The following is a 27158-nucleotide window of genomic DNA, read 5'->3' as shown; positions in this document are numbered from 1 at the left end:
GGGGGACAGAAGCAAGCCCAGTGTTTGTGCACACATAATCCCAGGTGCCGGCTCCATCTTGGGGAAGGACAGACAGCATAGTGCATGCAAGTGAGACTTTAATAGCTTTTACATATTGTACAGACACGATCTTTGGTTATACATATATTTGATAAAATGAGAAAACAGACTTGTTGTAGAGTACACGTTCCATTGTTATAGCATGAGAATAGTACAGTCAACTATTTATCCTTGCAGGAGTTCGCATCCGTGATTTACAGTTCCTGTGATGGGTGTAAAGACCGCCACCCCCTTTGTCCCCTTCTCACATGAGCACTACCCAGAGTTCAGTTTTCCTGCCTTTGTTATTTGTGACGAAATGCAAAAGCGTCTCCTGCGCTTTACATTGTCTTAAGTTTTCTGAGCAAGTTCCAACCAAAGAGAAGAGGCGAGGCTAGGAGCTTAAAGTGAGCTAACATGAGGACCGCAAGGAACCCAACTGCTACACAGTATGTGGCCAGAACGGTGTTCTCATAGGGGAGGTAGCACTTGGCAAGGGCGTACTCTGTGGGGGTCAACATGCCCTGGAAAGGAAATGAGAATAGCGATGCTGCAGTGAGAGCCCTGCCGCAGCACCAACACACCAGTCTTAGACAAAACAGGAGACGCAGCCTTCTTGGTCCCCTCAGGTGAGGCCAGGAAGTGGCTCTCCTCCCCTGAGACTGCGGGGCACAGCTTCCACGAGCCAGCCACCCACCCCAAGCACTGATCGGAGACACAACGTGGAGGCTCCCAGTGTGCCGAGTGGAGCTGACCTCTCCGTTGAAACCAGTCCCCGGCACAATGGGTTCCTCTAAAGTGCAGTGGGCATACGTGCCAGAGATACAAGAGGCATATGTAAGAGGCCATATGTAAGTGGCCATTGAGAAATGGGGAGTGACTACAAGGCCATTTCTCATGGCGCTCGATGCTAAAGTAAGCAACCTGTTACCCAGAAATGCATGTGCCGGGGGCACCTCAATGGGTTTTTCTGAAGACATGTTTGCTGTGCGGAACGACACTGGGGAATGGTTTCGTTTACTCTGAATCTGAAAACATGAGGGTTTCCCCACCTTTTCATGAAGTAAAAGTACCTGACATAAAAGCATTATGACCTGGGTGAAATAAACACCAGGTGGCCACTAACTGAAACATCTTGAGCTAACTTACAAGAGCCATAGCCTTTTTCTGCCAGAGCAAATGGGCACGTTTGGAACCTAAGACAAGATGATGGAGTATGGCTAATGAAGACATGATCCTGTTTCCTTAGAAAATTAAAAACACAGAGGCTCAGACCTGAGAACAGTGCCGTCCCTGGAATCACTCTGTAAGATGCCCCCCACCCCGCCCCCTACAGGAGCAATGCCATGTTTATTTGTCCCCAGGGAGGTGTTTAGACAGGGGTCAGTGTATCAGACTAAGTGCGCGTGTGGAGCAGGGGAAGTTTGTATTTTCAGCTTTTGTATGTGTTTACGGATCGCAGCAATTAAATAGTTGATTACTGTGTTGATGTCAATACTTATATGAAAGCTTTCAGATGAAAATAAACGTCCACATTACCATGATGAAACTGGGGTTGTTTCTGTTCCTCCAACTGAAAGACGGCACGCTGATCTCCATGGTCCCCGCCCCGTGGAGCACCTCGCAGGCGCTGTGCGTGTGGCCGCTCAGGACCAGTCGCGGCCGGAGCCACCAGAGCAGCTACCGCACCCGGGGGACAGCGATAGCTGGTTAGTGCTCTGACAGAGCCCCATCGGGGCCCGTATTCAGTAACATAAATATAAAATCCCTACTTGGTAGAGTGCTTCATTTTTTTCTTAAAATCCTATCAAAAGTAAGTTCGAGCTTTTAGGGAAAATCTATCCTTCTCATCGCAGATTTTATATTTTTATAAATATTTTTGTAGATGTATTTTATAAATATATTTGTATCTTATCACATAGTACAGCATATCATACATTACACAAATATGTATTTATATGATATAAATATTTACATTATGTTTTATAAAATAACAAAAATATTTTCATATACTGATATATCATAATTATAATTTAAGTATTATACAATACATATTTGTGTAATATATAAATACATATTTGTATTATATAAATACATACAAGTCAGCACATCCTAAGCCCCCAAAGTTAACTCTAAGTTCCATTCACATTTCCAAATACCTTTAAATTGGTGGAAAAAACTTCGAATAAAGTTTTTTAAAGCTGAGGATGTTCATTAACTTGATACTAGGCAGTTGAAGTACCGGGGGTGGGGTACGGGAGGGACAAAAGGGTGATAGGAAAAGCTGATGTTGCCAAAGCCCTGCCCTCCGCCCTCAGGTGGCTAACTGTGACAGCCATCTGTCTGTCTGTTGGGGGGCATCGGAGTCCACAGCAAACCTTTTGTGAGGCCTCCCGGGAAAGTGCATCGTATCTCTCCTTAAAGGGGATGTCCCGCTCTTCCAGAGGTGCGGCGTCGTCCCCGGAACAATTAGCATCGCTTCTCCGGTAAAGGGGGAAATGCTGCCAGGATTTAGAGACGGTCAGATGTGACCAGGAGGCCCTGGTTGGTCCACCAGATATGCAGAGCCACCTTCTCCCCGCTCACCTGCAGAAGGACCGGGGCTGACGCCGGCAGCGGCTGCTCATCTGTGCACCTGCTGGAGTGATGTTCCTGTTGGGGAGGAATCAGTTAACCCGGCAACCCCAGCAGGAAGGGAAGAGGGAACTGAGAGGTGGACAAAACACAAAGTGCAGCAACCACACCGCAGAAGATGCCAGAACAGAAGCACCTGTGCATTCAGATGCTCTCCTACCTCTCGGGAGCAATTCAGTTTGTGAGAAATTTCGATAATTTCAGCTTCTGCTTCGGAGCAAAGGTTGCAGCCGTCCCCTTCCAGGGCAACACTGTTGACCATCACAAAACTGAGACAGAGGGAGGAGGCAGAGAGTCAGGGCCACTGGGCTTCCCGTGTACTGTCTTCTCACAATGCTGTTCCCGTGAAGCAAAAGGAAAGCACCCATAGTGTGAAGAAACATGCCCCAGAACAGCTTTAAATCTCCACTCGACTAATCTATGTTTTTAGGTACGAGTCAAGAAAACAAAACAGCAGTATACTGGGAGTGGAGTCTAAGACATCATAAGAAGATTTTTAATCTTGAACTTTCAGAAATCCCAGATTACAGAAGCTCTGAGGTCAGACTACCACTGAGCCTCGCATCTGACCACGTGAAAAGACAGGGATATAATAGCACACCCATGCCACTGACTTGTGGTAAGGACGGAATGAAATACTACCATCAAGCCTGCCACTAGGAAGTACTCGGTAAATGTTAGATACTGTTATTATTACATAAAGCAAACCACAGGCAACATTTGCTAACATCTGCGCACTCAGAAAACAAGGCAGGGTGGGAGGGGGTTTGCAGGTCACAGCTAACTGGTATGGATAATCCCAAATTAGGATGATGATAAAGTCAGTTTTGGTTGCCCTTTACAACCACTTTACCTTAATTATATTTTTATAGACTCCCATTAAATATGCTTTCATCTCCTACACACGTATCAACTGGGCATGAAGAAGGCACCTGTCAGTAAAGATTGCTTGAAATTTAAAGAATTTTAGTGAGAAGGAGCTAACTAAACGATCTGAAATATGGTCAGTGCACTTCAAGTTTCCTAAACTCTACTCCCTAGGGAAAAAGAACTACAACTATGTCAAGTCTTCATATGACTCAGGAAAGGACGCTACTAGAAACTTAGTCCTATGGGCAAAGGGAGGGAAAGAGCGAGCATTTGTAGAGAACCCCCGACCTGGTCTCTGGGAGTGTCACAGATCATCTCTTGAGATGGGCCCAGTGAGCTATCACGGCCAAAGTCACGAGTGCTGGAAACACATGGGGGCCATGACCTAAAGAGGAAGAGCCTTCCTCTCCCACCTTTTCTCTCTCCACTAGGTCTGCAACTAGAACACCATGTATGGTCTCGTCCACTGTGCTGCAAACATACACACGGACTCGACAGGGTCCAGACACAGCACGAAAATGGCCACGCAGAAGGAGAGCAGGTGCTCATTTGTGGTCAGACAAAAGGGCTGGGACACTTTGGTCCACAGATCAAGGCTGACGGGCGTGGGGGTGGGGCACACAGCTACACAGCCCAGTGGACACACCTCCACCCAATCCTGGGATAGCATGATGTCAATAGCATCCTTTATAAAGGGAAACAAGTACATTTTGAACAAATGAAATATACTCCTCTACAAAGTGGCCTGATGGAATCTCTATCACCCAGAGACACCGCACACAGGAAGACGCTGCCCTCAGTGGCTAGGCAAAGTCAGAGACTGGCTGGTCCACCGGGCTGGTGACTCTGACAGTGACCGTCAGGCAGGATGAGGCCTGTGGTGCCTTCATCAGAAACCGTAAACCACGCCACACAGAGCCCGGTGTGGCAGGCGAAGACAGTTCCCTTAAAAAATTAAGTTTCCAAGGACTGAAGGGCTCCTTAAGAATTCACAAATAGGGGTGCCTGGGTGGCTCAGTTGGTTAAGTGTCAGACTTTGGCTCAGGTCATGATCTCACAGTTCATGAGTTCAAGCCCCACATCAGGTTCTGTGCTGACAGCTCAGAGCCTGGGAGCCTGCTTCAGATACGGTGTCTCCCTCTCTCTCTCCGCCCCTCCCCTACTCATGCTCTGTATCTGTCTGTCTCTCAAAAATAAATGAGCGTTAAAAATTTTTTTTTAATTCATAAATAATACTCACTTAATTCCTTTCCAAGAAAACAGCCTTTCAGGGTTGAAAACTTTCTCAAATCGTTTTATTTTGTATGTGCTCATCCTACATTCAATTGTAAAAAGAAACATTTTTCAGAGCAAGCCATCTTAGGACCTCTTCAGACTTAGCATAAACACAAGAAATAACTCAGGATTTGAGTGCCAGACTAGCTTTTTGAGGTGAGAGCTCCAGCTGGCCCAGGCCAGGTGGAAATCTCAGCTCCACCACTGACTGACTGTAAAGACTGGGGCAAGTGACTTAGTCCCCAGAGCCTCAGTTTCCTCACCAGCACAATGGTTAAAATAACAGGACCATCAGAAAGATTAAATGAGTTACTATAAGGAAGTAAAGCGCTTAAAACAGGCTGGCACATCATAAGCACTATATAAATGCCATTTACAAAAGTGTAAATGGTCTTGTTTTCTGAGTCCCAAAGAAAACAATTGGTCATTAAACGTAAGTTTCAAGTCAGAATCCCCCAAGGGCACATACAAATCATTTATTCAACAGAGATTTGTTAAGGGTATACAAGTGCCAAGACAAAAATCTTTGCCCTTGTGGAGTTTATGCTCCTGGGCTTACATCATTCAAGGGCAACAAATGTCCCCCACACAGCATAAGTAAGGCTTTCACCAGAATGGTACGTTTAAAGTTATAGTTAAGGAGAGCCCTCAGGATGCAATGCTTCACTGAACTACTTACTGATAGTGGAAGCCAATGTCATGGTTGCCAGCAACCACCTTCAGCAGCACATGACGTGGGTGTCTGAATATTTTCTGAAACCGCTCCACATCATCTGCCCAGGCCTGTGGGAAAAACAGGTCACTGCTGAGAGCTACAGAAACCTCTCTTCCCTGTGGCTAAAAAATATGCTCCTTATTCTGATAAGTTAATTACCCTGTCCAAATCAGATGCTCATAGAGCTAATGTAGAACTTAGAATTTCCAATTCTATGTCATACTTCTTTTTCTAAGACTTAATATTTTATTTAATCTGATGCCAACTTTTAATTAAGTGATACTCCCCCAGGGGCACCTGGATGGCTCAGTCGGTTAAGCGTCTGACTTCGGCTCAGGTCATGATCTCATGGTTCGTGAGTTCAAGCCCCATGTCAGGCTCTGTGCTGACAGCTCAGAGCTTCAGATTCTGTGTCTCCCTCTCACTCTCTGCCTCTCCCCCGCTCACATTCTGTCTTTCTCTCTCTCTCAAAAATAAGTAAACATTGAAAAAAATTTAAATGATATTCCCCCATATTAAAACATTAGATGGCAATCCTCAAAATATTTGATTCATACATCCATTGTTTTAAGATCCCCTGAAAAGATCCCCCGAAGCCCAACCATGGAGTCCAGGCTGATAATCACTCCAGATCTGGACACATTGTAAGAAGAGGCTCTTAGGAAATGCCAAGCAAATTCGTATGTCTCAACCAATACAAGGATGAGTACATCCCTCATCTTAGCATTTCCCCATGGTTACAACTGTGGGAATGAGAACGGATGGGATGTGGGGGAAAGACAAAATCCAACAAATATTTCAAGATTCTGCTGACATTTGCTTTAACTATTAAAGCTTGAGAATTAGATTTGTATCATTCTGACTTTTATTAAGCCTAAAAACATCACTTGGACAAACACTAGGAAGACAATACTTAGTTGAATAGTAATTAACTTTATCCTAAAAGTTTTAAATAAGGTCCACACTAGAGAAATATGCTGGATAGAGAGTCCTTCAATACATTTACAAAGACTTCACTTTAACATATAACATTTAAAGGTAGAATAACATAGGGGCGCCTAGGTGGCTCAGTCAGTTGAGCATCTGACTTGATTTGGGCTCAGGTCATGATCCCAGGGTCATGGGATTGAGCCCCACATTGGGCTCTGAGCTAATAGCACAGAGCCTGCTTGGGATTCTCTTTCTTCGCCTCTCTCTCTGCCCCTTCCCCTTCCCCACTCACTCTCTCAAAGTAAACATTTTTTAAAGAACACTAAAAAATAAAAATAAAGTTAGAATAACAAAGTTAGAAAAACATAAAAACATAAAATGCTGCCCTTAATTTTCAAAATTAAGCAAAAGTAACATGTACATCCAACCTCATTTTATAACTAGTTATTTGTCGCATATCCAACATGCAAAAGCAACATGTATATCCAGCCTCATTTTATAACTAGTTATTTGTTGCATATAGTATTTCCATTATCTTATATCTAATTACAGACTAGATTATAACGAACAAGGCAACCTTATAAATAGTGGGTTTCTATCAGATCTGGACCAAGACCTTCTTTGTATGCCTTTTGGGTTATCCTGGGAAATGCCAATGGATTTTTTAAAAATATCCCACCCCCCAAAATCCCTTCTAAAAACCATTTGTGACTAAACATTTTCAACTAAGCAGCAAAACAGCTTTTTTCTTTTTTTCCGTTAATTCCAGGAATATAATAAGCCAAATATTTTGACAGCTAGGGTGAGAACAGCCTTTCTCTTTGGTGATGGAAAGGCTTATGCCACCTCACTACCCAGATGGAGACCCCTACAGGCACAGTAGCCTCACAACAGGCCCCTAAGGCCCCTTCTGCACCTCTCCCTCAGAAGAAAGAAAAAGGAGAGTAGCAAGTAACTTTTATAGCACAGTTCTCATAATTTCGTGGTTAAATAAAAGAGCATTAAGTCAAATTATATTTCCATATGCATTCTGTAATTCTGCTGAAAAGCAACTTTGCACCCACCTTGCCTCTTTTTCCCTTTCTGAGAGGATCATGGGAATACACATTCCAACAAAGTAAGGTCTGACTAAACTACCTATTTCCTACATAAACAAATACCATTGATATTTGAACAAGAAGAGTTTGAACTGTGTGGGTTGACCTATATGTGGATATAGACAGGACCATACTCTCTCTATATAATATATATATATGTATATATATAATATACAATATATCTATATATATAGATATAAAGACAGGACCATACTATAAATGTATCTTCTCTTCCTTAAGATTTTCTTCATAACATTTTCTTCTCTTATCTTACTTTATTGAGAGAATACAGTATAGAATACATGTAATATAAAAAAATATGTGCTAATTATGTTAACAGTAAGGCTTCCGGTCAATAGTGGGCTATTAGTAGTTAAGTTTGAGGAGCAGCAAAACTTACCCACAGATATTTGACTACACAAGGTCAGCACCCCTAACCTGGCATTGTTCAAGGGTCAACTGTCTAAGATTAGCTTAACTCAAGGTACAGATCCTAATGACCTTCAAGATAGATGATACATTTTTAATATTGGTAGTAAGCAAAACTTTCAACTCTCACTGATACCGCTTCATGGATTTTCTGGGCTGCCTGTGCTGCACCCTGAAAGCAGGATGGGATGAGGGTGCCCGGATCATAGGGTCCTACCTGGGGGGAGCTCCACTTTCCTTCATCAAAGATGTCCCCTAGGATGAAGACGACTTCTGGCTGCAACAACCACAGAGCTGTCTGGAAGGCTCTCTCCATTTGCCACTCCCTTGAGGCCAACAGGAAAAAGCACAGCATCAGTCTGTTTCTTAGGAGAGCCCAGATCTGTCTTATGGGCCATTTAAAAAGTGAGCTGAGGGTCGCCTGCGTGGCTCAGTTGGTTAAACGTCTGACTCCTGATTTTGGCTCAGGTCATGACCTCACAGTTCGTGGGTTCAAGCCTTGCATTGGGCTCTGCGCTGACAGCGTGGTGCCTCCTTGGGATTCTCTCTCCTCTCTCTGCCCCTCCTGCATTTGCGCACACTAGCGCACGCATGCTGTCTCTCTCAAATAAATATTTAAGAATAAAAATTAAAAAAAGGAAACTGAACAGTCCCATTCTCCTTCATGGCCCCATCCCTGCTTCCCATCCATGCTTGGAAGGGTCAGAGTCCATATCTGATTCAATGTGGGGAACAACAGCCCCCAGGGAGTTGGACTGCCCCGCCCACACATCTTAAAGGCTGACTTCCCCCTATGTGACACCCACAGATCAGGCCCCACACACACTGTACCCCAGAAGCCATCCCTCATGACAGCCCAAGAGGTCAGGGAGGGCTTAACGCAGCTTCCAAAGATGCCTTGCATAGACTGATTTTACAGCACACCAAGGAGATGATAGCATCTGGCTTAAGTTTCACTTTCTTCTTGAAGGGACCTCAACTTCCTACGTGCCTTCAGAATTGGGAGGAGATAATGAGAGAATCAGACTAGCTAATACCAAAACTGTAAATCCTAGAGACTTCAGACATCCAAGAAATCATCCCATTGGTAAGACAAGTAAATGAAAAGAGCTGGGGATCTAGAACATGACAGGCACTCCAGCTGCACCCATTAACCACTTGTGTGGCCTTGAAGATGCTGCCTACTCTCTCTGATTTCTATTCTTCATTAGTAAACAGGAATAATAAATCCTATGTCTCTCATAAGACAGTTATGGGATTAAATGAGATAGCATCTGTTGTTTTAGGGTTTGGTTGTTTTTTTAGTGTCTTATTATTTATTTTAGAGAAAGAGAGAGTGCAAGCAGGGGAGAGGCAGAGAGAGAGGGAGACACAGAATCCGAAGCAGGCTCCAGGCTCTGAGTTGTCAGCACAGGACCCAACACAGGACTCAAAGTCACGAACCGTGAGATCATGACCTGAGCCAAAGTCAGACACTTAACTGACTGAACCACCCAGGCGCCCCTACATGAGATAGCATTTGTAAAGTGCCCAGCACAGCACCAACACACAATAGGTGTTCAAACATGTTAGTGCTTCCTTGACCCACCCTCCCCTCTCCCTGACCAACTATGACCTGTGTCCTATTCCTAAGGATTCCAACTCTTCCTGCTTTCTAAGGCATCCTCCTGGCTGTTTTTCCTCTACCCAAGGGGACTGTGACATCCCGGGGCACATAAATAGGGGAGGGTAATTTGGGGTCAGAGAAGACTGGCCAGGCCCCATGTAAACTGCTGCGTGGTGCACCCCTTCACTCAAGATACCTCCCAAAATTCATTTCTCAGTTTTTCTTGATTGAATGTTAGTCACCCTGGAGAAGAAAGCACCTAGAAACAGCAGCAGCAGGAGGGCAGGGAAGAAAGCTCAACTGGTAAAACCCAAATGAAGCCCAAGGAAATCTCACCCTGGCCCTTCTCTATCTCATGCCTCCTTTGGTTTAAAACTCTGAGTAAAGAAGGAAGACCCCATCCATCTTTCCTTCTTTTGTCTCGCCTTTGTCACTCACCTCTAAGGACATTACACATCTCACCCCCTCCCCACCCCCAACCCCCAAGGTTCATCCATATCCGAAGTGCTCACGGATATTCCTCCTAGTAAAGGTTAAAGACCTGCACAAATGCAGTCATGATGAGGAAAAGGGGGCAGGGTAGTGCGTCACCAAGGACAAGAAAAGAGCTCTGATGCCCTGGGGTAGAAAGCCCCATCAGTCGCCTTTCGGTGGGCATTCTTCACAATGGCCAAAAGTGGAAGTATCCATCAACAGGTGAATGGAGAAACAAAATGTGGTCTACATATACAACGGATATTATGCAACCCTAAAAGGGAAGGAAATCCTGACACATGCACAACATGGATGAACCCTGAAGACATCATACTAAGTGAAATAAGCCAGACACAAAAGGACAAATACTGTATGACTCCATTTATATGAGGAACCTAGGGTAGACACATCCATAGAGAGAGAAGGTAGAATGGTGGCTGCAGGGGCTGGGGTGGAGGGGGAAGGAGGGGTCAGTATTTCATGAGGACCAAGTTTCAGCCTGGGAAGATGAAAAAGTTCCAGAGACGGCTGGCAGTGATTGTTGCACAACAATATGAAAGTACTTGATGTCACTGAAATGTACACTTAAAATTGTTTACGATGGTAACTTTTATGTTATGTGTACTCTATCACAGTTAAATTTTTTAAAAAGCCTTCTGATGGGAAAGCAGATGGATTATGCTAGGCAGGTCTAAGTGGGAGAGACAGGACCTGATCCTCTCCCCAGGGTGAAAGCCACATATCTGCTCAAGTAGGCTCAAAACTACACACCATTGGGGCACCTGGGTGGCTCAGTCAGTTAAGTGTCTGACTTCAGCTCAGGTCATGATCTCACAATTCATGAGTCTGAGCCCTGCATCAGGCTCTGTGCTGACAGCTTGGAGCTGGGAGTCTGCTTCAGATTCTGTCTCTCCCTCTCTCTCTGTCCCTCCACTGCTCATGCTCTTTCTCAAGAATAAACATTAAAAAAATAATAATAATTTTAAAAAATAAAATCATAAACTACACACCATTGCCTGCAAGAGAGGACCACCAACCCAGCTCTGTTTCTCCCCCTGCCCAGGAGAAAAGGGAAACCTACCCTGACCGGCCATACCCATGTGCTGGACCTTACTGTGGGCATTTTCCTCATACAGCCCATAAGGTCTCTGTTACTAACAAGGAGGCAGACAGGCTTGGAGGAGCCCTAGTAACCTGTCCAAAGTCACAAGACTCAAACCCAGACCTGCCTTCCAAATTCTGGGTCCTTATAAATAACAGATGCTCAGCAAATGGTATGTTTAAGGAAAAGTCCCATGTCCCATGTGTCTTTCTTTGAGAAGAAAATAACTAATGAGTACCTTGACCTATGGAGAGAGACTCTCTACCAGAAAGATTCAGAATCAGAAAGATTTCTGACTGTAGCTCCTACCTTCGTAATTTGTCTAGCCAATGGCCTCGTATTTCCCCAAGCAAGTGAGTATCAGCCAAAAACATGGCTTTCAGAGTTTCTTGTCCACTGTTGTGGGCTGGAGTTTTCACTTCAGGCCAATCGCATCGAAAGATCACTAAGTAATAGATTAAAAATTCGCAGAATAGAAGCACAGCAAAGACAACGGCTATGAGTTTCGACAGCAAGAAACTCCTCCTCCTTAACAGATAAAGATGCTGCCTTCCAAACCCCAGCCTGATCAGGGCCATCTCTCCTGCCCAGGAATTGCCAGCAATCAGGAGTGAAATCCATCAAGAATTCACCAGGGGGGACTGTGGAATCCTGCATAAGGTGCGGCAGGTGTCCAGGGCTTAGCCATGTACCTACAGGGAAAAGAGAAATGATTGGATTACGTTCCGTAATAATGCCACACACACTATCTCATTCTTTTAAGAACTAATGAGTTCCAGAATCCTACCTATATTGCCAAATACATGAAGTGTCCAATACTTGTACAAGAATACTATGTCAGATTATGCTAGAAGAATGATCTTCCCGCTAAAAAAGGTTTTACTACCACTTTGGAAATCATTAAATAACAATCTGTCCAGACAATGTTAAGGTAGGACACATAATAGGGAAAGTCAACAAATATTAAGTAGGAGTAACTTGAATCCCAAAGGGATTCACTGCCCTTCCTGGACCTTACAAATCAACAGGCCAGAAGCCCCCTGCATTGTGTTGCCTCTGGTATGAATTCATCACTTTTCCACACTGCTTTTCCACAAAAGAAGTGAATATTCACAGACAATGTGCTTCAGGGATCTGAGCAATCCATTCCACTCTGGGCTCGGAGGCCGGAGCCTCACAGAGCACACATCTGTCAATGATGCATTAGGACTATATGTTTCACAAACATGGGTTTTCACCTGCAAATCGGCCTTAAAATTCTGGATGGCCTTCTGTCAGAAGACATTTATGTGCCATGGTTTCTCTATGGGAAACTTTAAAATGTTTCTGGATTTTTTGGAATCATAAATGAACTTTGCATCCTATTAAAAAAAAAAAAAGCATTTACTTTTGACACATATGAAGAAAAAGGCTGGTACATGGACGACCTGAAATGGGCTTTAAAAAGTGGCATGTTGGTGGGGAGGTGGGGTGGGGGAGCGGCGCACCTTGGTGGCTCAGTCAGTTAAGCGGCTAACTCTTGATTTCAGCTCAGGTCTTTGTGTCACAGTTGTGAGTTGAACCTCGCAATGGGAGGGGAGTGAAGCCCACTTTAAAAAAAAAAAAAAGTGGAATGCTACTAAAGTTCTTCATCTTATGCTCAAGATGAGAATCTTAGGGGCGCCTAGGTGGCTCAGTCAGTTAAGCATCCAACTTTGGCTCAGGTTATGATCGCACGGTTCATGGGTTCAAGCCCCGTGTCAGGCTCTGTGCTGACAGCTCGGAGCCTGGAGCCTGCTTCAGATCCTGTGCCTCCCGCTCTCTTTGCCCCTCCCTTGCTTGTTCGCTCTCTATCTCTCTCTCTCTAAAATAAATAAATAAACATTTAAAAAAAGAAAAAAAAAAAAAAGGATGAGGATCTTAAAGGGTAGTGACCTGGTGGCTGCAGAGAACTCAGATATGGGAAAAACTCCAGAAGTCTCAGAGTGGGTGGGGGCTATGAGAGACATTGACCAGATGCTCACTGAGCCAATATATACAAAAAAGCCCTTTCTGGGGAAATGATGTTCTAAGATGAATGCAGGAACCTTCATATGGTTGACAGACAAGGGGTCACGAACAGTCTCATTCCTGGAGGGTCTACAACAATGTCTGCAAAATTCCGTTTCCAGAGCTGTTCATGTTTGCATGTAAGCCCGAGTCCCTATAAAAGGCCCTCGCTTACTGCACAGCGGCATTCTATATTGAGATACAGGACTTTTTAAAAATCTTACCTACAGGGTAAGATTAAAGAAAACTAAGTGGGGGTAAACATAAAAATTACCTAAAGAAAAATAAATGGGGGTAAACATGTATTTTGAGCCATTACCAAAGGTTCAAAACATAACCCCAGAATTGAAAGTGCCTTCAGAAACTGAAAGATGATGGATACACTTCACGCTTCTCCAAATGGAGCTGTGACAATGGTCTGCTGGACTACGAAGCCCTCACGCCCATCTATGGCTTTTCAGAAAAGAAGAAATGAGAGGATAGGAGGGGAATGAATGGCTCTGTGCCCAAGCCTTCACTTTCTTCCACCTGCTCTCGAGTGGCATTCTTACTGGGAAGTATTTGATTAAAGAGGGAACAGGACTCGAATGCCAGATTTTAAATGCATCCTTTCAGACAGAGAGGTCAAAAGCAGCTGTGCATGTAACCTGGGCTCAAATGCTCTTCCTGGAACTCTACTCAGAACATCCATAGTATCTTTGTCAAGCGGGTCCGACCACCATGACCATGTGCCATACGTTGTCCTTGTACTTAGAACCTCCTCACCCCTCTGTTTTCTCTAAGGTTGAACCCCTGTGCCACATAACTAAAATCACCGTACTTTATCTTCTAACTGGGGACTCCTCTGAGAGTGAAAGGTGGCACCAACAATAATAAAAAAACAGGGCAGTTCTGGGCAACTCGGGGGGTGCAGCCACCCCATAAGGCTCCAGCCCATAAGGCTGGTGCTTAATCTGATGCAGGTGAGGAGAAAGCAAGGACTCCTGCTGTCATCCACTTATCAGCAGTCAAACTCCAGAAGGAGGTGCAATTGCTGCCAGTAACAACTAAGGGTACGGATTTTGTTTGGGTGATGCTCATAAGAGAGAGACAAAGACTCTAAGGAACAATGAATGTATTTCTTAATACCATCCAATTTCCTTTGTTTTGATTCAGTCAAATATGTCTGAAGCAACCATTTGGTCTTAATGTCTCATTTTCTTTCAAAAGGTGGAAGGATCTCCTGAAATCCTAAAAACAGCAGCTGAAACTTCCTAAAACTTTAATGTCTCCTCACGCCTCAGAGGACAAGCTGAGAGGAAGGAATGCCAGCCTTCTGGAGTTAGCCTCAGAATTCTCTTAACATGCAAAGCTTTGCTCTTTATAGGCTCCAAGGTCCCGAGGTAAAAACCAGAATGACAACTTTCTAATTGCTTCTCTACACCCACCTCCTTTCATCAGAGAAGCTGGTTTCGGTGGTGATAGCTAAGATCCAGGAACACAGCAAGGGAAGATGGGTGGCCTGGAGCACAGCAGGCCCACCCTGACCTCCAAGTGCAGCAGAGAGTGGGGGCCAGGAGCCGAGGGGACACAAAGCTGCAGTCTGTCAGCTTCCCTGGACCAAGGGAGCAGAACAGGACACACAGAGACAAGCCACGGGGTTTGCACTCACAGGTGGCGCTGGCTCTCCCCGACCCGGTTCCCAGGTTCCCATTGGATCCTGCTGAGGCTCAGCCTGGCCCCTGCCTCCAGGCTGACTGCAGCAAAGGCAGGGAACAATTCCTCAGCTTAAGGAAGGCCACGTGGCAACAAAAGGTTGGGGGAGCCCCTGCCCTTCCCTCAAGCGTCTGTGTTCTTTTTTCCACAAAGAAATAAAAGATATTCCACACAGAGCCATTCAGCCAGAGGACTCAGAATGAAGGGAGGGAGGGAGGGAAGGAGGAAGGGAGGAAAGGAAGGAGAGAGGGAGGGAAGGCGAGAGGGAGGGTAGGAGGGGAAAAAAAGGAAAGGCAAAGAGGGAGAGCGAGCTAGCTGGTACTGTTCCATACTTTCTTGAGAAAACCCTAACACCGTGTCAATCAGCTCTCCAGTATAGTGTGATCATTTTTAAGCAATAGAACTCCTCACCAGAGTGAAAACCATTATTTGACAACCTCTGACACCAAATCCTTAAAGCAAAAATTCCTTTTGCTCAAATCTTGGGAAACTACTTCTCCTTCTCTATCCAAACTCATCGTGTGACTCATCAAAGTAGTATCTCCAATGTGGTCTTCAATGTTATGGTCAAAGCATATCCCCTTTTACCTCCTGAAATGAAGACAGTAATTTTTAGGGCTGATGGGGTGGGGAAAGGATCCAATCTCTCCCTAGAACTGACACAGCAAGGCCCCCATGCCAGGTGCACATTACGTAATGAGATGCCACTCCTACCTTATGGCTGCTTCCAGATGGGTATAAAGTGACCTCCTCCTTGGGTTCAAGCCAACTTGCACTTAAGCCAACCCCAGGGACGGCACTGCGTCCTCGTTTTCTGATGCAGCTGACCTGTGAAAAAAAGCATGCTGACCACCAGCCATTGGGAGCAAAGGACACTCCACCCCTGGAGCAGACATGGGACAACTGAGCCTACCTTTCTTGGTAGGAAACAGGAAAACCGAAGAGCTCTATAGGGAATCAGCAGCCACTTATTCCTCTTCCAGTATTTTCTCCTACTTATGAATACCCACCAGCAGAGAGAGTAGCTACGATGAATTGGACGAAACTCCGCCTACTGCTCAGCTCTGCTACATGTGACCTTGGGCAAGCCACTTATCCTTTCTGAGCCTCATCGTGGGGGTCACAGCACTTGCCTCCACTGATGTCATGGAGATTGACAGAAATAATGTTCACAAAAATTTTTTTAAATGAAGCAGGTATATCAGGATTAGACTAGACAGTAAACCTTACAATCTGATGAATTTCAACAGGCTCAAGGCAAGGGAACTCAATTCAAATGGCCATAATCAGATTAGGGAGAATGAAGCCCAGTGGAGAATAAAGGCCAGAAATTAGAATCTAGAAGCTGTGGCCATCTTCGGCTGTCTTCCCCACTCATTTACTGAGTTGGACTTTCTAATGCTTGACATCCAAAATCCCCATACCCTTCCCTTACTAGAAGTAAACTTGTAATTTTATCTCAACCATAATATGTAGGCCAATGATTTAAAATCTCCACAGCCACACAGCCTGAATAACTAAATGCTACTATATCTTCCACATCCAGGCTTTTACAGGCTAACGGAGAGAAACTGTGTTCTTTCTAAGACAAAATGGAAGGAGGGTCTGGTCCTTTATCAGAACACTGTGGAGTGCTCCACCCAGGCCCAGATATGGCCAGCTCTTCCTGCCTCCTCAGTGAATACATGGGGGGAAAAGATGTTTATCCATCTTATATCACTAGGTGTAAAACTAAGCTATGAGGGGTTTCAATAAAGATGATATTCTCTGCGTGTTAAGTGCTTGTGGTTAAGTGATGAAGAATTCTGTCCATATGAGACGCTTTCCTTTGCATGTAGCAGATTTGGGTTCAAAACGCAAAATTACTGAAATGTTCGTGTTTTCACCCCCCAAGGTCAATTTGTCAGTTTTATTAAACTCGGTGAATGATATCCCAGCGGGAAAACTATACAGGCCTCCCAACAATGTTCAGTCTGGCTGGGATCAAAAGGCAGATGCACTCCCCTCAGGACCCTTCCCGACTTGTCTCTAAGAGAGCTACACTTGATATTAAAGGTCCCAGAGGGCCCTGGTAAAAACTAAAGCGCGGAATCTGGAGATTTTGATTTCTACCACCGACACACTCCGTATTCCTGACATCACACACGATGGCATCGGTAACATCTCCCAACCCAGAATTTTGCAAAAAGCCAAAAGAAACCCATCTCTGGTTCATGAAATCAGTTTGGCGGTTTGTGACCAGAGTTTTAAAAAATTAGATAGAAGAAAACAGAATAGAAAAAATTAGCCTGCACTGTACAGAGTCAAGGCAAGGCATCATAAAGTTTATTTCACCAAACTTTTGCTTCCACTTTTCAGTACACGGATCTGTGTGTCCTGATCATGATATAAAATACATTTCTCATTGCACTAGTCACCGTCTTCATATCCCGCCTCTGCCGGTGCCCAGGATAGTGCCTGCAAACAGTAAGTGCTCGATACGCATCCACGGAGTTAAAGACCCCCATTTAAGCTTACCGTCTCAAACATTCTAGAATTACAAACATATATTATCACTCTTCTGGTCTTTAAACGCTTCACAGTCTCCAGTCATAGGAACAAGAGAAACAGCTAAAGAAGATGTACCTGTTCCCTCTGGTCAAAGGGCCAAGCAGGAATTTAAAGATGGGCAAAACAGGTGGCCAGAACACATTTTCTCACCAGCCCCTGTGTGGAACTCTTCCAAAGAAAAGTTTGGGTGGCCCTCTGATGGAAGGGAAGTAATCTTCCCTGAGCCTTTTTGGAGAAAAGAGCTTTCTTTCTACAAGGGAAGTACATGACTTTCATGTACTTGCTTGGTAGCTCCTGGGTTCTCTCCTAAGCCCCAGGGATGGCATGATCCAGCAGCTGGGGAAGTCTATATCCCAGTTGTATTATTTCCTAGTATGTGATCTCATGCAAGTTGCTCAAAAACAAGCAAACAACAGCAAAAAAAAAAAAAAAAACAGAAAATGAGGGGGAGAAACAAGATTGTTATTATAAAAAAAAATAATAATAATAAGCATTGATGAGAATGTGGAGAAATTGCAATGCATGTGTACTGTTGGTAGGAATGTAAAATGGTGCAGCCACTATAAAAAACAGTGTGGTGGTTCCTCAAAAAATTAAAAATGGAACTGCTACATGATCCAACAATTTCACTTCCAGGTAAACATTCAAAAGAAGTGAAAGCAGAGACTCACATATCTGTACACCCATGTACACAGCAGCATTATTCACAACAGTCAAAAGGTGGAAACAACCCAAATGTCTGTCAATTGATCAATGGACAAACAAAATGTGGCACGTGTGTATATATAATGGAATATTCCTCAGTCCTTTAAAAGGAAAGAAATCCTGACACATGCTACAATATGAATGAATCTTGAGGACATGATACTAAGGGAAATGAGCCAGTCACAAAGAGACAAATACTATGTGATTCCATTTATAAGAGGTAACTAGAGTCATCAAATTCATACAAACAGAAAGTAGAATGGGGGTGACCAAGGGGCTGGGAAAAGGGAAAACGGGGAGTTGTTGTTTCATGGGTGTAGATCCCGTTTTGCAAGATGGAAAAGCACTAAAGATTGGACAACAATGTCAACCCTACTGAACTATACACTTAAAAATGGAGTACAGAGAGATTCAGAAGCATCACAAGACAAGCCTCAGACTGGAAGAAAATATTTGCAAAACACACTTCTAATAAAGGACTATTATCAAACATATACAAAGAACTCCTAAAACTCAATAAGAAAACAAACAGCCCAGGGGTGCCTGGGTGGCTCAGTCGGTTAGGCGGCCGACTTCGGCTCGGGTCATGATCTCGCGGTCCGTGAGTTCGAGCCCCGCGTCGGGCTCTGTGCTGACAGCTCAGAGCCTGGAGCCTGTTTCAGATTCTGTGTCTCCCTCTCTCTGACCCTCCCCCGTTCATGCTCTGTCTCTCTCTGTCTCAAAAATAAATAAACGTTTAAAAAAAAAAAAAAGAAAAGAAAACAAACAGCCCAGTTAGAAAGTGGGCAAAAGTAAGACAATAGATCTTACGCATTCTCATCACACACCACAAACAAAAATAACCATGCGATTGGATGGATGTTTTAGCTGATGGTTGTGTAGACTGTGATAACCACTTCACTATAGGGACGTATCTCAAATCATCACATCATACATTTTAAATATGTACAATTTTACTTGTCAATTATATTTCAATATAGCTGGGGGGAAAATGAAAAATTAATAATTGAAAATAAATTTAAAATGGGCCGAAGACCTTCAAGGACAGCTCACCAAAGAAGTATGATGGCAAATAAGTATATGAAAAGCTCCACATCATAGGTCATTAAAGAAATGCAAATTAAAACAAGAACAAGATACACACCTATTAGACACACACACAAATTAGAGTCACCAAAATCCAGAACACGGGCCACACCAAATGCTGGCGAGGATGTGGAGTAACAGACCATCTCCTTCATTATTAGTGGGAATACACAAAGGCACAGCTACTTTGGAAGACTGTTCGGCAGTTTCTTACAAAACTAAGTATACTCTCACCCTGTGATCCAGCAATCGTGCTGCTTGTTATCTTACCCAAATGAGTTGAAAACTTACATCCACACAAAAACCTGCACACAAACATTTACAGCAGCTGTTTTCCTAACTGCCAAAACTCTGAAGCAACCAAGATGCCCTTCAATAGGTGAATGGATAAACAAACTGTGGTACATTCACACAATGGAATATTATTCAGTGCGAAAAAGAAATGAACTATCATGCCATGAAAAGGCATGAAGGAACCTTCAATGCATATTACTAACCAAAAGAAGTCAACCTGAAAAGGCTACATACTATATGATTCTTTCTATATGACATTCTGGAAAAGACAAAACTATGGATACCATAAAAGATCAGTGATTGCCAGGGAGCTTAGGGGAAGGAAGGGAGGGATGAACAGGCGGGGAACAGGGGATATTTAGGGCAGTAAAAATACTCTTGGGTATTTTTATACGTGGATATTTAATACGTGGATATAATATCACTATACATTGTTAAAACCCTTAGATGTACATCACCAAGAGCAGACTTAATGTGAACTATGGACTTTGGGTGATTTTGATATGTCAGTGTAGATTCATCAATTGTAACAGATGTATGACTCTGGTGGAGAATGATGATAATGGGGGAGGTTGTGCTATGTGGGGGCAGGGGTATATGGGAACTCTCTACTTTCTGCTCAGTTTTGCTGTGAACCTAAAACTGCTCTTTAAAAAAAAAAAGTCTATGAAAAGTTGGCAAGATAGTAAATTTTATGTATATTTTACCACAATTAAATTTTTTTTAATTTAAAGTAATGATATTCTGATACATGATACAGCTCGGTGAACCCTGAAGACATTATACTAAGTAAAATAAGCCAGACACAGAATGACAAACACTATATGCTTCCACTTACATAAGGGACTAGAGTAGACAGTTCATAGAGACAAAGTAAAATGGTGGTGGCCAGGGGTCAGGGTGGGTGAGGGGGGAAATGAGCAGTCATTATTTACAGGGTTTCAATTTGGGAAAAAGACAAAGTTCTGGAAATGGATAGTGGTGATGGTTGAAGAATAATGTGAATGTACTAAACGTCACCGAACTGTGCACTTTACAACGGTTAAAATGGTTAAGTTTTATGTTATGCAGGTTTTGCCACAATTTTCTTTAAAAAGGAAGCAGCACACAAACACAAAACACACACACAAGACCCTACAAGCTAACAATGTCCTAGAGCAAAGGCTTCCTTTTGGATCTAAATCCACTACTTTTATATTTAAATTTTTTTAAATATTTATCTGTTTTTGAGAGAGACCGAGTGCGAGCAGGGGCCGGGCAGAGAGAGAGGGAGACACAGAATCTGAAGCAGGCTCCAGGCTCTGAGCTGCCAGAACAGAGCCGGATGCAGTGCTCAAACCCACAAACCACGAGATCATGACCTGAGCTGAAGTTGGGACGCTTAACCGACTGAACCACCCAGGCACCCCATAAAGCCACTACTTTTATATTTAAAAAGAAGTCTTGGGAGCCTGTGTTCAAGGGAATATCACTAAGTCACCTTCTCACCTTTTAAAGGATACAACTGGTAGATGAGACTGGTATGAAGGCCCTAAGTTGGCTTGTGTTCCCCCAAATCAGAGCACCTCTACCTGAAATAAAACAAAATATGTGTGTTACTGAAGAATCTTTCATTCGTTTAGCTATTTAATTAAAGTGGAAGATGCATCAATTCCCAGAGGGCAGTGACTGCTGCCCTGTGGCACAAGGAGAAGGAAGCTGATTGGCCGTTACAACACAAAAATAACCTGAAAACCACACACTAAACAGAAATGACTGACATGTTATTGTTCTAGAATAGCTCTTTTAAATTATAGCATAAAATATTAAGATTGCTCTATATTATTACAACATTGTTCTACATTGCCCAACACATAAGAACAGTAGCTGCAATCCATAACTGGGAACAAAATATTTTATCCGTTGACTGACTTTTAACTTCAAAGCTATCATTAAATATCTAAATTCCCTCCACCCAAAAACAACATTAAAACATGTTTAACATGCACTGACCTGTAGTTTTTTTCTCTTACTTGCCCATTATCTTAAGCATATTACCACAGTGTCATCAATGGCTATTTGCATGTTAAATGTTCCATCTTAAATGGTATTTTTTAATAAGACGTATTTTTTTTTTGTCAGTCTACATAGGTAAACTAGAGAGAGGCCCCTACGATGTAATACAGGGGCCTTAAGTAATCGTGATTCTCCAGCAAAGAATGACTAATTCCCAGAATACCGTTTTTTCAATAGGCTAACTTGCAATGCTAAAAAGGCAAGGAGGTTCCAGTTTGCAGTAACAAGAAATAGCAATTAACCTAGAAGCCTAAATATTATATAACACGGTCATAAGAATTCCTGGAAAATCTTGCTTGCTGTGGGCGGAGAGCAACAAGGGAGGCGGATCAGAAAGCAAAGGCTTCCGGGCAAGCCGGACCCCCATCACTTCACCTGTCCTGGAGCCCGCCGACCATCCCCGCCAGCTTCCAGTTTCCGCGCGGATGGCCCGGCGGGTCCCGGTCGGCCCTGGAACCCCGCCCCGCCGGCCTCGGGCGGGCGGGGAAACGCACAGTCGCCAAGGAGAGGCCCGCCCTAGCCCCGCCCCTAGCACGCCCCCAGCCGCGCCCCCGCTGGGGGCCGGCGTTCTGGAACGCGGGCTCCCGGCACTCTTCGGGCGGTGCGGACAGACCAGGTGGTAGCGGCTCGGCCCTGCGGCTCACGGCGTTCCTAAACAGTCGGTGCAAAGAAGCAAAACCCAACACTTGGTCGCATCTTCCGCAACGACTCGGTCCTTTGCGCCATCCTTAATGTCTTCTAGACTTTTCTCTCCCCGTGAGTCCTTAGTGCTGCAGCTTCCCTGGAACCCCCAGAACAACGTCCGGGAAGGCGAGGGGGGCGCGGCGGCCGCGAAGCCTTTGGCGCACCGAGCGCCCGTGAGGGGAGGCGGGGTGCGCCGGCCGTTGCGGGTCAGGGCGGCCCTGCGGCGGCCCCGGTGCCTCGCTCGTGGGTCAGGGCGGCCCCGGTCTCGTTTCCGGTCTGCACGGCTGCGGCTCGAGGCGGGCTCCGCGCCCCGGGCGCCGGGGAGCTGCCTGCGGCGGGAAGTCGAGCCGCCTGACCCCCGCGCGGCGTCGGTGGGTGGCGCTGTGATTGCTCGCTCCCTCCTCCTGCCCCGCTGGACCGCGCTCCGGAGTCCCACGCTGGGTCTCCCTCACCGTCGTCTTCTCCAGGGCCTGGCAAAGTGCCTTCAGGGAGTGTGCGATGAATAAATGAGGCCATCAGAGCGACTGTTGGGGACTTAGTTTTCATGTTTTTCAAACTAATGTTAATAACAGTATAGCATGGCATGGGCTACTTTTCAAAGGGCCTTCACATCCATTACTTCAAATAATCCTCAGAATAAGCTTGTAAATTAAGAGCAAGAACCATTACCCTACGTTACAAGAAGTAAAACTGAAGCTCGAAGCAATAACACACAGGGTCTCCCAACCAACGAATTCTAGTATATTTTTGCTAACTGAGTATACTTAATGTGCAGAGATATAATAGAAATCGTATAGAAAGCAACCAGCTAAATGCCTGCTATCTGGTAAGTAAGCAGTAAATGGAAACATTATTATTGATTAAGAATATTGTAATATTTTCTTTAAAAAAATTTGTTAACATTTATTTATTTTTGAGAGAGAGAGACAGAGTATGAGCAGAGGAGGGGCAGAGAGAGAGAGAGGGAGACACAGAACTCGAAGCAGGCTCCAGGCTCTGAGCTGTCAGCGCAGAGCCGGATGCGGGCCTGGAACCCACGAATTGCGAGATCATGACCTGAGCCGAAGTTGGACACTTAACCGACTGAGCCACCCAGGTGCCCCTGAATATTGTAATATTTTCAAATACCTCCTGGTTAACAATTTTACCATCACAGCTTGCCACCATATGCACACCGACATGATGCAACAGAAGTATGCAGCATCATCTCTAAAGTATTCTCACTAACTAGAAAAAAAAAAGTAAATATATCCAGTAAAACCTATAACTAACTCCAAGCTCAAAGAAATATAGGACCAAACGAACAGGTTAAATGACACCACCAGGAAGCAATTCCCTGGATCCGGAATGTGGAATTTTTACAGCCCAAATGGCCTACCTTCTTTATTCAACAAATAAACAGCATCAGGAAAAAAAAAAGGAGAGAGGAGGGGAGGGAAATTTGTTATAAAGCAGGCTTGAGAGACACATTGAGCCAAAGGCAAGTATGTGGGTCTTGTTTGGGTCAGAATTAGGACAAACTAGCTTTCAAAAAAAAGAATTAAAGATTGGGAAACATGTATGTGGAATGGATGTGCAAAGAATTGTTGGTGATTTTGCTGTGATAATGCTATTGTGGTTAATTTTTTTTTAAGGTTAGAGAAACTAAAGTACAGCCAAATTATAAGATTTCTGGAATTTGCTTTAATATTGCAGGAAATTAAAAAACAAACAGGGAAGTAGGAGAAGAAACAACATTGGCAAAATGTTGGTAATGTTGAAGCAAGAAGAGGGGTGCATGGCATAGTGGGTAGAAGAACAATGGCCCCCCAAAGACTTTCACATCCCAATCTCCGGACCTGTGACTATGTTACCTTGCATGGGAAAAGGGACTTTGCAAGTGTGATTAAGGTTAAGGACTTTGAGGTGAGAAGTTCGCCTGGGTTATCCAGTCTAATCACTGGGTCCTTCCCTATGGAAGGACAGCTTGTCAGTTAGGGGAGGTAACACAGGAGTGTGTCAGTCCTATAACAAAACACAAAATACCGAGTGGCTTATCAACAACACAAATGTATTTCTCAAACTTGTGGATGCTGGAAATATAAGACTGAGGTACCAGCATGGTTGCTGAAAATTGGGAGCCACCTTCCTGGTTCATCACTGGCACCTTCTCACTGTGCCCTCACATGGTAGAAGGGGTGAGGGAGCCCCAGGAAGTCTCTTCTATAAGAACACCCATTCATGAAGCCTCTACCCTCAGGACCGGACACCTCCCCAAAGCCTCACCTCTAAACACCATTACCACGGTCATTAGGATTTCAACATGTGAATTTTGGAGGGACACAAACATTCAGTGCATAGCAGAGGGTCAGGGAGATGCAGCCTAACAAGGACTCCACCTGCTGTTAGTGATGTTGAAGATGGAGGAAGGAAGGGGCCACAAGCCAAGGAATGTGGGCACGTAGCCCCCTAGAAGCTGTAAAAGGCAAGGAAATGGATTCGTTCACAGAACCACCTTGATTAGCCCAGTGAGACTTCATTTGGACTACTCACCTACAGAACAATAACAAGTTTGTGTAGCCTTAAGTCACTAAATTCATAGTGATTTTTACAGCAGCAATAGAAAACCAATATAAGCATTCACTATATTTCTCTCCACTCTTGTGTATGGTTAAAATTTTTTGTAATGTTTGCTAAGTCCAAAAAACATAGACCTAACTATGAAATACATTTTAAAAGTACTTCATGGGGTGCACGGGTGGCTCAGTCAGTTAAGCATCTGACTCTTGATTTTGCCTCAAGTCGTGATCTCACAGTTGTGAGACTGAGCCCCGTGTCGGGCTCCATGCATTGACAGTACAGAGTCTGCTTGGGATTCTCTCTCCCTCTCTCTCTGCCCCTCCTCTGCTCATCCTCTCTCTGTCTCCTTCTCAAAATAAATAAACTTAAAAAAATAAAAATAAAAGTACTTCATTTATACCTGAAGCATAACAGAATCCGACTTAACAAAATTATTATGATGCATTTTAATTTGAAAAAGAATTATATATGTCCTTTTAAAAAGTATCATTAAAAGTGTAATTAATATGTGAAGGGATGGAAAAGCATTTATCATACAAATGGAAGTGACAAGAAAGCCAGGGTAGCAATACTTATTATCAGACAAAATAGACTTTAAAACAAAGACTGTAACAAGAGACAAAGAAGGACACTATATAATCATAAAGAGAACAGTTCAACAGGAAGATGTAATAATTATAAGTATTTATGCTCTCATCGTGGAAGCAACCAAATACATAAAGCAGCTAGTAACAAACATAAAGGAAGTAATTGATAGTAATACAATAATAGTACGGGAATTTAATACCCCACTTACATCAATGGATAGATTATCCAAACACAAAATCAACAAGGAAACAGTGGCATTGAATGACACAATGGACCAGATGGATCTAACAGATATATTCAGAACATCCCATCCTAAAACAGCAGATAACACATTCTTTTCAAGAACACATGATACATTCTCCAGAATAGATCACATGTTAAGTCACAAAACAAGTCTTAACAAATTCAAAAAGATTGAAGTCATACCATGCATCTTTTCCAGGCATAACGCTATGAAACTAGAAATCTACCACAAGAAAAAATGTGGAAAGACCACAAATATTTGGAGGCTAAATAACATGCTATTAAACAATGAATGAGTCAACCAAGAAATAAAAGAAATCAAACAATATATGGAGACAAATGAAAACGAAAACACGATGGTCCAAAATCTTTGGGCTGCAGCAAAAGCTTTTTAAGAGAGAAGATTATAGCAATGCAGACCTACCTCAAGAAGCAAGAAAAATCTCAAACAACCTAACCTTGTATCTAGCAGGGCTAGAAAAAGAAGAAAAACAAAAACAAAACCAGTAGAAGGAAGGAAATAATAGATTAGAACAGAAAGTTAGCAGAAACTAAAAAACAATAGGACAGATTGTTCCACATAGAACAATAGAACAGATGAAACCAGGAGCTGCTTCTTTGAAAAGATCAACAAATTGATAACCTTTAACCAGACTCATGAAAGAAAGAAAGAAAGAAAGAAAGAAAGAAAGAAAGAAAGAAAGAAAGAAAAGAAAGAAAAAGAAGAAGACTCAAGTAAAATCAGGAATGAAAGAGGAGAAATAACAACTGACATCACAGAAATACAAAGGATTATAAAAGAACATTATGATAAATTATATGCCAACAACTTGGACAACCTAGAAGAAATGGGTAAATTCCTAGAAGCATATACACTCCCAAAAGTAAATCAGGAAGAAAGTGAAAATGTGAATAGATCAATTACCAGCAAAGAAATTGAATCAGTAATCAAAAAATTCCCAACAAACAAAAGTCCAGGATCAGACAGCCTCAGGGACATAGTTGAGCAATCATTCTGGCACTTTAACCATAATTGCCCTATAGAAAAATATTTACCTGCATCCTGTGCATGAACACCTTGGAGAAAAGTGAAACACATGTAGCAGAAACTCCAGAGTATCCAGCTATTTGCATTCTTGCCTTCATTCACCCATGCAATGCAACAGACATGCACTGAGACTTTCTGTTCCTAGGGGCTAAATTTTCACAGATTATTCTAGGGATTGTGCTGTGAGATAGAGACGAAGCTGAGGGGAGAGACAGTATGAATCCTGACATTCAGCAGAAGGACTTTTGTGTATTCGCTTTCTATAGCTGGGTAACAAGTTACCACAAACAGCAATTTACAACATTCTGTTTCGAGTCTTCCTCCAGTTCATGGTTGCTGGGAGAATTCAGCTCCATGTGATTATAGGACTAAGCTCTCAGCTCCCAGGACCTCCCGCTGTGCCTGCCCCATGGCACTTCCCACAGCATGGCAGTTGCTTCTTCAAGGCCAAC

The 27158-nt window shown here is 43.6% G+C and overlaps 1 protein-coding gene across 4 annotated transcripts; it reads right to left on the bottom strand.

The window, feature by feature from the left end:
• Positions 1–81: 81 nt before the first annotated feature.
• MPPE1 (metallophosphoesterase 1) lies at positions 82–22059 on the bottom strand. Of its 4 annotated transcripts, none has more exons than XM_047090190.1 (12): positions 21960–22059; positions 21018–21100; positions 15609–15722; positions 11481–11863; positions 8207–8315; positions 5498–5601; positions 4784–4858; positions 2834–2942; positions 2626–2694; positions 2418–2540; positions 1579–1719; positions 82–563 (listed from the first exon to the last, which is right to left on the bottom strand). In XM_047090190.1, the coding sequence occupies exons 4-12, from the start codon at positions 11747–11749 to the stop codon at positions 381–383; spliced, it is 1182 nt and encodes a 393-aa protein (XP_046946146.1). In that variant the 5' UTR covers positions 11750–11863; positions 15609–15722; positions 21018–21100; positions 21960–22059; the 3' UTR covers positions 82–380. The 4 variants fall into 4 exon arrangements, with proteins under 4 accessions (XP_046946146.1, XP_046946148.1, XP_046946149.1 ...); XM_047090192.1 differs by having other exon boundaries at positions 2626–2691; XM_047090193.1 differs by lacking the exon at positions 4784–4858.
• Between the last annotated feature and the right edge of the window lie 5099 nt (positions 22060–27158).

Source organism: Lynx rufus, unplaced genomic scaffold (genome assembly GCF_022079265.1).
Source record: "Lynx rufus isolate CCGP_SWC_20201006 ecotype Redwood Valley unplaced genomic scaffold, mLynRuf1.p SCAF_29, whole genome shotgun sequence".
NCBI classification, from domain to species: Eukaryota; Metazoa; Chordata; class Mammalia; order Carnivora; family Felidae; genus Lynx; species Lynx rufus.
Note: the sequence above shows the minus strand (reverse complement) of the source record. Positions and strands in the feature narration are given on the sequence as shown.

Excerpts from the sequence above, each read along its gene's own strand:
- MPPE1 (XM_047090190.1), bottom strand. The coding sequence starts at position 11,749 with ATGGCCCTGATCAGGCTGGGGTTTGGAAGGCAGCATCTTTATCTGTTA. Across the intron at positions 8,316-11,480 it reads TGGCTAGACAAATTACGAAG|GGAGTGGCAAATGGAGAGAG; the intron begins GTAGGAGCTACA and ends GTTGGCCTCAAG. Across the intron at positions 2,943-4,783 it reads TTTTCTTGGAAAGGAATTAA|TTTTGTGATGGTCAACAGTG; the intron begins GTGAGTATTATT and ends CCTCTGTCTCAG.